The sequence below is a fragment of the Diadema antillarum genome, unplaced genomic scaffold, assembly GCF_040938485.1.
Source record: "Diadema antillarum isolate AM-2024a unplaced genomic scaffold, OU_Dant_1.0 seq00000770_RagTag, whole genome shotgun sequence".
Lineage (NCBI taxonomy): Eukaryota > Metazoa > Echinodermata > Echinoidea > Diadematoida > Diadematidae > Diadema > Diadema antillarum.
In genome coordinates, this window is record NW_027271660.1 from 1205653 (window position 1) to 1221614 (window position 15962).

General features: G+C 40.6%; 1 protein-coding gene across 1 annotated transcript; it reads left to right on the top strand.

Annotated features, from left to right (window-relative positions):
* The first annotated feature begins 8991 nt into the window (after positions 1–8991).
* Positions 8992–11073, top strand: LOC139738864 (uncharacterized). The gene has a single exon (XM_071649497.1). It carries the CDS (start codon positions 9258–9260, stop codon positions 10842–10844), a length of 1587 nt encoding a protein of 528 aa, XP_071505598.1. The 5' UTR covers positions 8992–9257; the 3' UTR covers positions 10845–11073.
* Positions 11074–15962: the final 4889 nt, after the last annotated feature.

Consider the following 15962-nt stretch of genomic DNA (forward strand, 5'->3'; position numbering starts at 1 on the left):
GAGGACGTTTCTTTTGGGAAGGCCATACTAATGTAAGGTAGTTTTATGTATGGTTGATAGGTTATAACACCAGTAAGGGGTTTGTATGTAAGTTTGATAAATGTTGTAACACTGTATGTATAAACAGTGTGGCCAGCAGTAAGAAAGTGTGTGCCACAACGGAATGAATAGAACCCAACTGAATAGACTTTGGATTAACAATATAGCACTAGGATTAAGAATATAATACAGGGCACAGCATGTATAGCCCTATCTCTACTCCCCAAGTGAGTCACTCTTTTATATTAAAGCAGTATATTGTTCACTTGTAACATATACTGGTACAGCTATTAATTAACATGTCTGTAGTTATAGTAACCAGACTAATAAGCATAAACATAGATACAGTGTATATACAGTGTGACTAAGAGAACAGGGCAGTCTTGATTCCCACCTTCTTCAGGTGAGGACCTCAGATAAGCCAGGGAGGTGAGACAATCACCTCCCTGGATAAGCTAACAACCCTAGCCACCCCCTCCGTTGGGTTACGGCTTTTATATTATGGGTTATATCGCACTTATACTTGACTGGATATTGTGAACTTGTTTCCATGTTCGAAGCATCTTGTGTTCAATAAAGCTGCTGGTGGACTTCAATCAAATGTGTTACGCTTCATCATTGAACTGCTGCTGTTAACACTCAACCACGCTACCTCAAAATTATCGAGTGTTACAGTAGTATAGTGCTAGTAGGAGAAGTGATAGTACAATGTATATATAGTAGTGGTAGTAGTAGTAGTAGTAGTAGTACTTTATAAGTATCACATTCAAACACACAGATACACACAGAAGTCATCTCTCAACAGCTTGACGTTTCCACAAAAAAAAAAAAAGTATATGTGAGCTTATAGCAATTTCATTATGCTGGCCTTCCTTCTTTCAGCAACAGGGCAGGATATAATCTTATCAATTATTACGATGCGATGTATACATCGTAAATATAACTACTCAAGTTTCTTTATCTGAATAGGTATATATAGTAATATATATATATATTCGTATATGTACATATATATATATATATATATATATATATATATATATATATATGCTAATTGGTCTTTCAATGTTTTGCTCAAAATTTGGTCAAATCTTGGTCAAAATTATACCTTGCTCGTGATTTTGGAATCTACTGATGAATAAATGAGAGATCGCCTGTACACTGCCAGTTGCCGAGTATTTGGCCTACGTATATTTAGATCTAATGAGGTGTTGTGTGGTAACGTTGATAAATTCGACACCTTCGAGTCATTACATAAACTGATTATTAACGTTTGTTTGATTTTACCTTTTATTTCAATGGAGAAGAGAAGGGAGAGCGAACGTGTATGTGTGCGTGTGCTCTTGTGTGTGTGTGTGTGTGTGTGTGTGTGTGTGGACATATAGAATATCACATGTATTTGCAGTTTGCCCATCAAGCAAGTACCGATTTCAAATAAGATAGGCCTAGTTTAAACAGTTCAAACAGTATTTCATGCATTATGAATTAAGACCTCATAACACAATTCTATAATGAACTGTCTGTACGAGAAAACTCGTGATAATGTTTGTCTCCAAAAGGAGATCATTACTATAGTTATTCCTAACTAGAAAATCGATGGCAAGTTCTCTCTACCCAGGGCAGGGGCTACGTTTATTAAAGTAAGGGGCCCATTTTATGGAATATGAAGGACGTCGATTCATTTGATGCATGTGGTCGAGGGGGAAAGCATTTTGGATAACAAACAGTAAACACACACATAAACAGAGCTAAATATTTTTCTAGTGTCCCTTCAAAAAAAGAAGGATGGCTTAAACAATATGATATTAAAGGGATCGTATAGTTTTGGTTGAGATCAAATTTCAGGTTTCTAACATTCTTTGGTGAGATAATGAGAAAACTCGTATGAAATATGAAAGAGCATGTAATTCTATGAGGAATTCAATGTTTATTTGATGAAAATTGGCTTTGAAATGGCTGAGATATCCAAAAAGGGCGATTTTAATAAAGCGTGGGACCCACACTTTATTACTTTTGCTTTGTTTTACTCTTTTTTTGTGGCTGTTTCAGTCATTCCAAACCCGATTTTTATCAAATAAACTTTGAATTCCTCTTAAAATGGTAGCTCTGTACTATATCATAAGTGTTTTCTTGGTATCTCGCAAAAAGTTAAAAGCCCAATTCTCATCTCCACCAATACTGTATCATCCCTTTAACACCCCTGTTTTCTGGCTGGCAAGCAAAAAACAATAAAAAGCAAACAGGTTAGGTATTAACACAATCGGTGTTTTCTGGTTTCTGATGCCACTTCCGGGATTATATTCCGGGATGCAGCTATCTTTCCTGTTACGCAAAACGTCTGATGCGGCGATCCGAGACTTCAATCAGCGTGCCCACAAGAAAAGATGAATGGATTTCTGAAAGAGAAACGTTCAGCTAATGTTTTAACAGAGAAATGGTTGTCACAAAATGTAGATTGTTCATGAAAGAAACGATTCAGCAGAGAACAAGAGAAAGTTACGAGAAGAATGGCTGAACCAGACGAATCATAAATGGTGATTTGGATAACGAATACCCCGATGTCTCTGAAATCGTGCTGAAAGAGACGAACGCTCTGTGCACGGATAGATTAATCGTTAAAAAAAAATCAATAGCTACGAAAATACAAACGTTTTACATAAAGATAAACAATATATTCAACAAGATGAATGATTTTATTTTGCAAAAAGAATCGCTTTATGAAAAGACAAACAGTACACAACAAGATGAATGGTGTCGCTGAAAAGATTCATCTGATTGGAAAATCAACTGGATGAATGTTCGTTTTATCACAATCAGTGGAAATTACCTTTGCTTGATAAGACTTTCGCCTGCCACCGGCTGGATCAGCATGCAGGCTTCTTCAGATCGAACGCTGAGAAAAGGACTTCCCACGAGCCGACGTAGCTGGCGCAAGCCGATCTGAAATCTGAGAGAATGGGATCGTATACTGGTACCAATGTACTAAGTATTCGGAGTGAGGAAAGTGCCCCAGGTCTCGGGTGAAAGTCCCCCCCCCCCCCCCCCCCCCCACCCCCTTTATTTATTTTTATTATTATTATTATTTTTTTTTTTTTTGCGAATGTGAATGGCTTCCCTTACCCAGCGTGAGGTTTTCCCAGCGTCTCTGGCTAGGATGGAACACTTCTTCCAGTTGATGTGGTGATTTTCACTGGCCACATGGTGAATGGTGTGAGGGGGTGAGTTTTGCTGGCAACTACAGATGAATGATTTGAAAAAAAAAAAAATGATAATGAAAACGCAAACAGCTCACAAAAAAGTCATAGTTTACAAAGAAAACGAATTGTTTGCAACTAGACCAAGACGAATTATAGTTGTGAAATAGATGAAAGGTTTTAAATAGACGAATGCGAGAGCGGAATGAGAGTGAAATGGTCGATATAGGACCTGCAGACAGACGAATTGTTTTTGTTTTGTATTTTTTTAGACGAATGGTGGTACCAAGGAGGTACTAGGCTCGCCTAATACCTCCTTGGTGGCACCATCTGGCGTGCCAATAAAGGCAGCGCCTGCGCATGCACGCGTCGTACGCATCGTGTTTTTAATAATGAATATTGTTTGTTGCATTTTTTTTGATCTGTAGACTGTTGGAAGGTATGCCTCGTGACGTGTAATATGTGACAAGATGTTATTATCGTTATGTAACAGGAATGCGCACCAAACACGCTCTCATCATACAGCCATAATTAATCTTTCAACTTCCTGAGCCATGACTCCACTCGTTACTAACAATAGTCGTTGACAATTGAATATTACGTTCAATTATTGATATACACGTTTTATTGTCGTGTACATTATGTACCACACGCAGGTGGGGTGCTTTCAACAGAATTATTAACTGCTCAAACGAAGGTTTTGAATGAGGGTGATGTAAAGGAGCGGCAATTACAAATAGGTGCACACTGGTACGAACCACCGCGACAGTCCGAGTATAGAGTCCCAGATCGCCTTGGTGAAATATTTTGGCCACGTCACTCTCCAAGGGGCCCGTGTTAAACCCACAAAATAAAATGTAAAAACGCCCACAAATGTAAAAATACTTCGCCCACAAATGTAGAAAATCGACCACAAATGTAAAAATTTAACATCGCCCACAAATGTACAAAACGCCTACTAATGTAGAAATGATTTCAAACGTCGCCCACAAATGTAAAAACGATAAGTAGGCCCTACTATAGTACGTTGATATAATAGACTCACTTCTCTAGGATAGCAGTGCACTTCTTGTAAAAATGTGTACGTGTACGGAGACGAGTGCGTGTGTGTGGGTATAGTACATAGAGATATATTATTAATATACATTGTACATCTCTATGGTTACGGTGTGCTGCGTGTCACACCTTCGAGTCCGGTGGGCAGCTGCGCCTCCGGGCAAGTTACGCGAGCTTGTTGCGAGTACGAGCTGTACAATTTCTGCGGGTGGACATGAACGATGTTAAAGAGTTACCTGCTAGACGCGTGTCACTTACCTAGTTTTGCATGCCGACCTGCCATGGAGTATCGTTGCATGTACTTCTGTGATTATGCTTGTCTTCTGTGTGTGTGTGTGTGTGTGTGTGTGTGTGAGTGTGTGTGTGTGTGTGTGTGTGTTTGTGTGTGTGAGTGTGTGTGTGTGTGTGTGTGTGTGTATGTATGTATGTTTTCCTGCCAGTTTCTGTTTCTGGGCGGCGGGTGAGGACTGACTTATCTGCAAAGGAATCCCTCTGTCCAGGCTCTGAAGTAATTATTTGAAATGGCAGAAAGTCATACAGAATATCTATATAAATGTTCTCAACTAACCAGCAGAGAGGCAGTAACTGACCCTCAACATGCACGCAGATGACCAGCGACACTGGCAAATCAGACTTGCGTGCGCATCTCCGGGTACTAGAGCGGGCCAACACCACTGCGGGGGGCTCCGGAGGAAAAAAAACAAACAAACTCCCCGCAAGTCAACCACAGGCTTCCCCAGACACGATGTGACAAGGCCTTAGTTTTAGAGCTCCAGTCCCTGTATGTCGCTCGTAACTGAGAACGGATCGGCTTCTACAGGTCACAGTACACAGAATACATGCAATTATTAAGTAGCGCGCGTCTAGTAGCAGGTATGACGCACGAAATAAGGGTGTACATAAACGCCCACAAAGTAGAAATACGTCAACCACAAATGTATATAAACAAAAAAAAAAATGCATTTGTAGTTGATGTTTGAATTTTTTACTACATTAGTGGGCGTTTTTCACATTTGTGGGCGCTGTCGTTTTTACATTTGTGCTTGAAATTTTTTACATTTGTGGGCGGTGTTTTTTACATTTGTGGGCGATTTTTACATTTGTGGGCGATGTATTTTTACATTTGTGGGCGTTTTTACATTTGTGGGTTCAACAGCCCGCCTCGATGGCGATCGCGACCTGCAGTAGTGCGCACTGCCACCGACGAGCTCCGGGCCGGAGGGAGGCGGAGGCCGAGATGCTGACGTGTACTGTCTGGAAAGGGAGTTCGCCGCATGGTCGTCGTCTGGAACTGAGCTGGAAATGCATAAAATTCACCCTCAGTCAGTCATTGACGACGGGGTTGACGAATGAGAGGAGATGCGAGTCAATCTCTGATGCAATAGCCTCAGAGTTCACATGTGTGACAGGAAGGCAACTCCTCCTCTGTAATACACTGTAATTTGTTCCAAAGCCATTTTAACGTTGCTGGAACTAAAAGCACCTCACCGATGTGGTATAATACATACATGTATGAACCTCAAGAATTATAACAAAACTGCATTAACAAGGAATGGAATTGACTTTGGAAAATTGCATCTCCTTTTTGTAGTGAACGCAGTGAGCAATGGTTTTATGTATACCTCGAAAATCCCTTGGAGGTTGAGGAGCCAGAGTTTGAGTTAGAGCTATGCCCACTGTTAATGTTGGGAAAAGGGGACTGCGTGGCAAGTATTATGGGATATTTACAAAGACTGGTCAGCAAAAATTACCTCTTTTGTTTCTTTTTGCCAACGAGAGTGTCCGGAGAGAGTTAACCTGATACCGATTGGAATAGCTCCCTCTCTCGCCCGGGAACTTATTGTCAAACTACGTGCTGCTACGTCCAAGACCATGAATGTTTAATAGGTCGAGGCCTGTTATTCGTATGGACCGAGGGGATTGTAGAATGGGAGACGAGTAATCTTTAAAAAATTGGTAAGCGCACCCTTTATTGAGCTAGTTTCAGTATTCTTTTTCTCTAACAGTGAATAGGGTCTACCCTGCAACCAATTTGCGCGACTGTACTGTGTGTGTGAAGAGGTCAGTGAATACGAACGTACGAGAGATAGATTTGCATTGTACCACATATTGATTTTGCTGTGTGGTGATCAGTGGTGATGTCAGTTTTCTTCAGGGGATCGGGGAGAAGCTTTGTCCATGTCCTTGTCTCCTAACGACCTAAAATCATTGCTGGGAACCATCAAAATACTTTCTAGATAAAGTTCTGTCTTCGTGCCCTAAAATAATTTAGACCCCTAAAAAGTAAAACCTAGGATTAACCTTCAGCAAAATGAGTACAGGTATTTCCGCTCCATACATGAACTGTCGGTGTGAATGAAAATAAAGTGTTCACGTTAGCGTGAGGGCTGAGGCCCATTCCATGATCCTATTTATGTTGTGGAGTGAGTGCCTATAGATGAACCTCTCAGAACCCTGGCTCAAGCTCTGAGAGGTGTGTACTAGTAGTCCCTGGAGGTGCACTATGAATTTAAGTCAAACTTAAAATTTAAGATTTGCTAAAAATTATGCCATTTACGATTTACAGAGACTCCAACTCTCCCGTTTTCGACGGGAGATCTCCCGCCGAAAGCCCATTTTTTGCAAAATCTCCCGTTCTCCCGTTTGAGATTTGATTTCTCCCGCCCTGGCTCTGTGTCTCCCGGTGGAAAGGATTTCTTACTTTTTGCTATCGTATGTTGAAAAAATAAGCCTTAGATAGCACCAGAGAACATCTAGAACCCTAGGAACTTCGCACACATCAACTTGGAGTCTCCCATTTACTAGGGGTTTCGGGCGGGAGAATCTCCCGATCAGAAGGTGCTTGGGGTTGGAGTCTCTGGATTTATGGTACCGGTACCTTATGCTCTTGTGTCTGTGTCTTCAATGTCGCCCAAAATGAATATGAAGATTTTGGAGACTTTTTTTATGTAGCTGGATCATGGATGATACAACTTACATAATAGAATAAGTAACAATGGAATTATTCTGTAAACATTAATTTGAAGTGGGTGGTGATTAGGCTAATGAAATTGAACAGGGAAACCAGTGCCAGTGGCATACTAAAATTTTAATTCAATCTTAGAAATTAATGTTGATATGCAAATGAGAATATAAAATTACACATGATTTAAGTTTGTCTTTTAGATGTGGGAAAACATGACGACTTTGCACAAGTTTGACATAAGAGAAATTAATTGGTTATGTTGTGGACGTGGAGTCCCGGTTAATGATTCGCACATCCACAATGTACTTACCTGTTTCCGTGGTATTGTCCTTCAGTCTCTGATATCGTCTACTAGTAGTTGAATTGGCACTGGTAATAATCTTGTCCGTATTCCTCACACAACTTGTCTTCATGAAAACCCGAGCACCCACTAATGGCGCCCGGAAACGTGCCCCCTTATATACGGGTGGGCCCCCAGAAGGGGTCTATGGGAAGCTATAGCAGGTCTATGGAACGCCCCGCTATTCCCCACAGGGGTGCTCCTACTACAGTTAGTTGGTTCCTTGAGCATTTTCTTTTGCTTCAAACAGAAGGGCACTGTAGCATTCATGTAAGCTTTAGCAGACCAGAAACATTCATGTTTTGTTTTGGTAGGAAATGTATACCTAGTATTAGTAGTAAGAGCATGCATCTTTTACTGCACTGTGAATCCCAAATTGAATGTTTCAAAATGTCTGCATAGTCATTCAAATTATTCCTAATACCATCAAAGATTCGTAAGTATCATTATACTGAATGATTTTCCTTGTCTGTCTTGTTTTGCTTTGTTTTGTTTTGTTTTTGTTGAACATGTGACCAGACAGGAAAGCAGACACAGTGACTGTGACTCCTGGCTGTGCTAACAAATCTGGACTGCAGTGCAGCACCTGGCAAGCAAACATCTCGTGAGTGGACTGGGTGTGATGAAGTGAAAAAGGACGGAACATCTGCATCTGTGCTGTGATGGAGACACAGTGATTTGACTTGACTACTTTCAAAACAAAGTTGGTATTGAGTATGTTGAAAGTAGCACATTTAAAACCAAATTTGATGAGAAGTATCAACAGAGTGTGCCATTTCATCTACACGTAATCAAATTTCTGGAGGTCGACAAGCTCTGAACCATGTCATCAGGGTCAGACAATACACAGTCATCTGAAAGTAATGACATCCCTGACTGTGATGAGGCAGGTGCTGACACTCAAGGCCAGCAACATGATGACTCTAATTTTGAACAAGCTGATGTTACTGAAGAGTCAGATTCTCCTTCTTGTAATCTTTCTGAAAACATTTCCAGAAAAAGGGATCTGCATTTGAAGCACAGGCAAAGCTCATTAGCAGACATGAAAAGTCCTCACAGAACCTTGAAGCAAAATCAAACCGCAGTCAGGAAATTATCAGGTAGCACTGGAAAGTGTGGAAAACCCAATGAACCAAGATCTATGAAGGAAAATTCAAGTTGCAAACTGCCTGTGAAATGGAGTGTGAGACAAAGTGAGGGATTGATAAAGAAAAAAAAGATGTATGCACGGATAAAATTAATCAAATGGAAGGGATTCCCTTCAATGGAAGCTGCTTCAGTCAGCACATCAGCAGAGCCAATCCACAAAGGTAGTTGCAGACAAGAGTCAGTTTACGAAAGTGTAGGCATTAGTCAAGGAGAGACGCTTGATAACCCCAGAGAACTTGAGCTAGAAGACCCACTTAAACTAAGTGCAATAAAGTTTAGGCAGGCTGGGGAAAACTCTTCAGAAAGCAGCGGTGATCCAAGCATTACAACTGCAGCATGGAGTGTATTATGTGCAGAGCAAGAGAATGAATCCAGTACCAAAATCTCCCTCAAACCTGTTAATTCAAGACAAGAGTATTCTAGACGGAGTAGAGACAGCTGTTTTGTCAATGATGCTGCTTCTGCTCCATTTTGGTCATGTGATAAGAGGTGTAACCCCGACTGTCCATTGCATATGTTAGGTACCAAAATGGTTACAAATCCATATAAACTGCAGAGAATTGTAATGTGTATGTGTGAAGGTATGTCAAAACTTATGAATTCAAAGGAAATGTCTGTTCCATCATCAGATATTATGCAGGTGCCCAGTACATCAGTACGAACAAGAGCGAGTCAAAGAAGTACTGAAAGAGAAAAGCAAGCTGGTGATAGGAGTCCTACTAGTGTCCAAGCAGAATTCAGTGAGGATGCTGAAAGTTTGAGGGACACCAGGCAAGATAGTAGTGATAGTGATTACAAGGTTTCTAGCACAGATAAGAGTGACTCAGAGGATGAAGACTGGGAGGCACAGAGTACTAAGGCAAGCAAGAAGAAGGTTAGTCGTACCAGTCGTACCAGAAGTAAGAGTGATGGAAAGACAAGATCCCCAGCCAAGAGACGTGGTAGGAAGCCAGTGGACAGGTTCTGCACCATCTGCCAGAAAGAATTTATCACCATCGAGAGACACATGCTGATACATAACTCCACCCGTTCATTCAAATGCGATGAATGTGGGAAAGCATTCTTTGAAATGCGTGTGTTGCAGAAACACAAAGCAACCCATGAGAACAAGTTCAAATGCAATGTATGTGGAGAGCAATTCTCCAAAGTACGTCAGGCAAGGCGGCATGCTAGGATACATGTTGCAGAGAAACCATACGTCTGTGAAGTCTGCAAGCGACCGTTTCGCGCCCGCAGGGAACTTCGCAAGCACATGCTCGTGCACAGCAATGTACGGCAATATATGTGTCACATATGTGGCCACAGTTCCCGCTTGCTTTCACAATTCAAAGCGCACCAACGGAGCCACACTGGAGAGAAGCCTTACGTTTGTGAGATTTGTGGAAAGGCGTTCAGATACTCAAGTGGTTTGCGTGTGCACAGCTTCAGTCACACAACAGGAAAGCCATACCGCTGTTTGATTTGCAATGAGTCATTTGCCCATAACTACTTGTTGAAGCGCCATCGCTTGTCACATGATGAAATGGAAAGTGCTCCATGTGAAACTCAGGAACTCTCAACAATAACCATTGAACTGCCTGACTCAAACACACTCTCTGAGCAATCGGGTACACCACTGCAGCTTAGGTTGGTAGAGTTTCTACCCAAGACAAATATGCAGCACCATTCTTCAGAATATTCATCTGAGATTTCCATACCAAGTCTGAACCAAACACTACAACTTGAACACCCTGCTCCCTCTCAGCTATTGGAGCAAACACCACAGGACCCAAACACCTCCACGCAGACCAGTGACAGTCCACCACAGATTCAGCCATCAAAAGAGTCTGAAGATTTCACTACATGTCAAAGCAATGCCTTGCCACAGTTACAATCTCAGAACCCAGCCACATCTCAACAACTGCTCAATGAACAGATAATGCAGGCAGGTGATGCCTCCCTGATCCACACTTTCCTTGGTCCAGAGATGCTGAAGGAGAATCTCATGTATGGACCTGGTAGCAGAAGAAGAACTGTTGAGGACTGCCTGGTTGTTCCACTTTCCAAAGAAAGCATCAAAGGGCAGCATTCAGACAGCAAGACTTCAGTTGGAATGTCATAAAATTTTGGGAGTGGTTGGTGCTTTGAGGAAGCAGAAAATATGGGAAGACACGTGTAAGGATTTAGTTTACATTATCCCAAAAGCATTGAACCCCTTTTCTCTAGAACTTCATGTAGCTTGCATGTTTTCAATCGACTGTGTGATACAACTATACACCATTTTCAAGCTGACAATTTCTGACCAAAATAACATTTGATTCAGTGATATATGGTGGTCTTAATATGTGGTTGAACAGCGCTCCAATTATAACATTGATTTCAAAGTTTCACTTTCAATGGGGTATAGTACATAATTTGGATAATGTGGGGAGACCTTGTGAACTCAACAAGTATTGTTGCTTTAATTCTTCATGTGCTTTGAGTGCAGATTGGCACCACAGAAATTCCCGTACCATAGTACACACTATCCGTAGTCCCTGGCACAGGAATTGTTAAGCGTCAGATAATCTATCACAAATCTTACCAAACATTTCAGAGATACAATGATTTCTCTCTACTCTTCATTATGTCATCTATCTACATGACAATACTTTAGGCATTTAAAGAGAAAAGAATGTGAGGAAATACTTTGTAATTTCTTTGTTGTGGACATGTTCATTTGAACCATATTGAATCTACCTTAGTAACATTTTCAACCCTTGTGACATTGGTTCACCAGATCTGGAGTAATGTCCATTTCCTGAGTAAGCAAGAAGTACTTGATATCAGAATCAATTGTTGTCTTTGGGGCACTGTGAAGTGAAAGGAGTTTAATGTTTGTGTTTTATTTTTACTTGTAAGAGACATTAGAGTGGGCCTGTTCTATCTTATCTTTTCCATTGTAAGATACACAGTAAGCTTCAGAGTTTTCAATTTCATTGAGCACAGTATAATACTTTCTGTTGCAAAATTACCAGAAGGACTTGGTGGATTTAATCATGCAATGGGATTTTAATATGTTGTTGTTGGGTTTTGTTTTTTTTTTTTTTTTTCATTTCATGATGGCAGAATATAATTCAGTAGAGTTACAGCATGACTACTCTTTCCACTTTATGTACAGTCGTATAATGGAATGTGATTTAGACAATGTTGAACATGGTTTTGTCGTGAAAAGCACAAGAAGGATTTGTGATTGGCAATCTTCACTCTTGTACACATTTAATCATGCAGTGGGATTTCATATGTTGTTGGGTTTTTAGCTCACCTGAGCCAAAGGTTCAAGTGAGCTATTGCGATCGTTCTTCGTCCGACGTCCGTCGTGCATAAACTTTTTACATTTTCATCTTCTTCTTGAAAACCCCCAGACCGATTTTCACCAAACTTGGCAGGTAGCATCCCTAGGGGGTTAGGAACTCAATTTGCTAAAATGGGCACCATGCCCCACCCAGGGGGCCCCCAGGGGGGCCCAAACCTCCCAAAATGAAGGAATCTTTAAAAATCTTCTTTAGATCCAGAAGTGATAGAGCTAAGTTAATACTATGAGTTAGTACATTGATGACTGTAGTTTCACGTTTGTTCATGGCTGAATTAGGGGTGCCTCCCCCCCCCCCCCCCTTGGGACCCAGGGAAGGGGTGGGGAAGGGTCCTAATGGGGCCCAAATTGTTCATTTTCATCATCTTCTTGAGAAACCCATGACCGATTTTCACCAAACTTGGCAGGTAGTATCCTTAGGGGCACAGGATATCAATTTGTTCAAATGGGCACGGTATCCAACCAGGAGGGCCCCAGGGGGCCCAAACCTCCCAAAATGAAGGAATCTTTAAAAATCTTCTCTAGAATCAGAAGTGATTGAGCTAAGTTAATACTATGAGTTAGTACAGTAATGACTAGTTTCAAGTTTGTTCATAGCAGATCCAGGGGTGCCCCTCTTGGGGGCAGTGGGAGTGGTGGGGAGGTCCAAATGGGGGCCTAAATTGTCCATTTTCATCTTCCTGAAAAGCTCATGATTGATTTTCATCAAATTTGGCAGGTAGTATCCCTAGGAAGTTAGGATCTCAATTTATCAAAATGGGCACCATGCTCCATCCAGAGGGCCCCAGAGGGCCCCCAATCCCCTCAAAATTAAGGAATCTTAAAGCAATTTGGGCCCTTATTGTACATTGTCATCTTCTACTTAAGAATGCCTGGTCAAATTTTGATAGAGCTGTTAATAATTTAGATTAGTGACTGCGTGAAAGGTGAACTTGCAATACTCAGGTGAGCGCTAGACCCACAGGTCTCTTGTTTTCATTTCATGATGGCAGAATATAATTCACTGTAAAGTTACAGCATGACTACTCTTTCCACTTTATGTACAATCGTATAATGGAATGTGATTTAGACAATGTTGAATGTGGTTTTGTGCGTGAAAAGCACAAGAAGGATTTGTGATTGGCAATCTTCACTCTTGTACACATTGTAGGCAGTCCACAAGACTGATACTGTGCATGCATTACATATTGTGAAGATTTATAGTGAGGTACTCATGTTCTTGAATATATGTTGACATCTTGCTAGAGCCGTTTCATATTCAGCGTCATTGGACTGTGATAGAACTAAAATACCCTGAATCAGAATGAGGCATCTCTCCTGTGAGTTGAAATCAAAACTCCTTGTTGTGTTTGGCAGTGTGGGGTTTGGAGCTACTTTGACAAGAGTATGGACTGGCAATGTGTTACCACTGGGTTTTTTTTTTTTTTTTTTTTGGGGGGGGGGTGCATAGGGAACACAGTCCATCATTATTCAAAAAGGTAAACACCATGAAAATGCTAAGATGTTGCATACAGTGATGTGCTATTAGTGAAGTGTGAAGCATTTCATGGTTGATTTGTCCCTTTTCTGATTTGGAAATGATATACTGTTGCAACATGATATACTGAACAAAATTTGAATACACCTGTATTTCCCTGCTCTTTTTAGCTCGTGAATGAGAGGCTCAAGTTAGCTATTGCGATCAGTCATCTTCCAGTGTGTAGTGTACGTCATCTGTCGTCAGTAAATTTCTTATGCCTCCGCCATAACGTGTCGCTGGAAGCATTATGGTTTGGGGTTGTCCATCCTTTCTTCCATCCTTCCATTCTTCTGTCCATCCATCCATCAGTCCTTCCGTAATCAATTTTGTGAACAGCATAACTGTTTGAAGTATCCTAGCGAAACTTGACATTTGGGTATGCACAAGTGGACAAAGTTGTGCCTATCAACTTTTGGGTGCATAATATGCTGAAGGTCAAAAGTCAATGTCAAATTCTCAAAATTTCATATACAATGCCTGAAGGTATTTTCATGAAACTGTGTGTATCCATACTACCCGGTAATGATTCTGTAGGGGAAGTTTTGAGGCATGGGGTTAAAGGTCACAGGAGAAGGCTAAAATTTCATTTTTTCTTTACATCTCAGAAATAGTTCAAGGAGTCTTCATGAAACTTAGTACATGTGTACTGCCTGTCAGTGTTCTCTTTGGACTTTTAGGGTAATGGGGTCAAAGGTCAAGGTCAAATTATCAAGAATTCACTATTTCTCCCATATCCATGCAATGCTTGAAGGTACAGTGTACATGTATTTTCTTGAAACTTAGTGTTTACTGACAATGGTCAGATGGTCCCTGACCAGTTAAAACCACTATCGAACCAGTAACTTTTTCAGGAATAGACCAGTAAAAGATGGAAAACTGGGCACCTACTGGTCTGACAGCCAGGTTGGACCAGTAGAAAAAAAAATGGGTTAGTGTGCAGCCCTGCATTACCAAATAAAGATTCTCTGGGAAAGGTTATGGTCATGGGGTCAAAGGTTAAAGGTCAAGAGAAAATGCAAAAATTCTACTATTTAATGCTGAAGTTACATTCCCCCCCCCCCCCATACCTTGGAGATTACTCTATACATGAACTTAATTAAACTAGGTCTGTACTGCACAATGATTCTCTAGGGGAAAAGAATTTGGCCATGGGGGTCAAAAATCAAGGGAAAATGTTCAAATACAGTGTATCAGAATTTTTTCCCATAGTTTGAAAATAGCTCAAAGTATTGCCTTGAAAATGGAAATTGACCAGTTAAGTAATTGTTGAAGAATTATGGGCCATGGGGTCAATGGGCATGGTTCAAATGTCAAGTGAAAATTCTCAAATCTCTGACTGATCTCATAAACGATTTAGCCATCCATCCAAATGAAATTTAGTTCAAGGAAAGTAAACATTCAACACATTTTTGACAAACATGTCATTAAAATTTTTGCCAATTATATGAAACTGTTGTCCCACAGGTCAAAGCATACTCTAGACCTCCTGGGAGAACCATGCATTATGGCTTAGGCATTATCAGTCGCTATCATAGCGACATTTGTTCAAATGGACACCATGCCCCTCCCCCGCTCCTGTGCTATGTTCTCAAAGTGTTGTCTGCAAGAATGCATGGAAGGTGAATACAGTATGTGATGCTCATGTGAGTACTAGACTCTCAAGTCTCTTGTTCATGAGATGTAAAAATTCATTCTCATTTCGCATTGTGATGTTCATGTATCTTGCTGATGTGCTCCAGATACTTATCTTAGGAATGGTGTCTTGGAAACAGCACTGTGTGTGATGTTGGGAATCATTTCATGCTCACAGCAGGAATTTTGTGGATTAGAACAATGTGCTGAAATGACAGTTCAGCTCTCAGCATTCATCTTGTGTACACAGAATTAAAAGTGAACATTCTCTCATGAAAAGAGCAGTATTGCATTAATATTGGATTGAAACAATAAACATGATTCTGACAAACTGTAAATGTTCTTAATGATTTATCAACTTCAGTACAGGTAGAAGGTGATATTTGAACTGTAAAGCAAGAAATATTTGTGGCATGAATTTTTCGTGAAGTGGAGCTGACAGCCTTTTTCGCAGCATGATATTTTTGCAAATTGCAATGGCATTCAGTGCATAATGTAGACAAGAATTTTGGTGTGCATTTAAATTATGAAAATCTTGGCTCTTGCAAAATTCACAAAAATAGAAGCGTGCGAAAATGTTTGGTATTAAGGTAAGCAATGGTAAGCTTATAAGAAACAGTGTATGGGTGTATGAAATTGACATTTGCTGTCATAAATATGTGGTGTTGTGTATTGTCTGGAAACATTTCATGCTAAATGTGATGTTTTGAGCTGTTTTATGCTTTCTCAAATCTGGA

Excerpts from the sequence above, each read along its gene's own strand:
- LOC139738864 (XM_071649497.1), top strand. The coding sequence starts at position 9,258 with ATGTTAGGTACCAAAATGGTTACAAATCCATATAAACTGCAGAGAATT.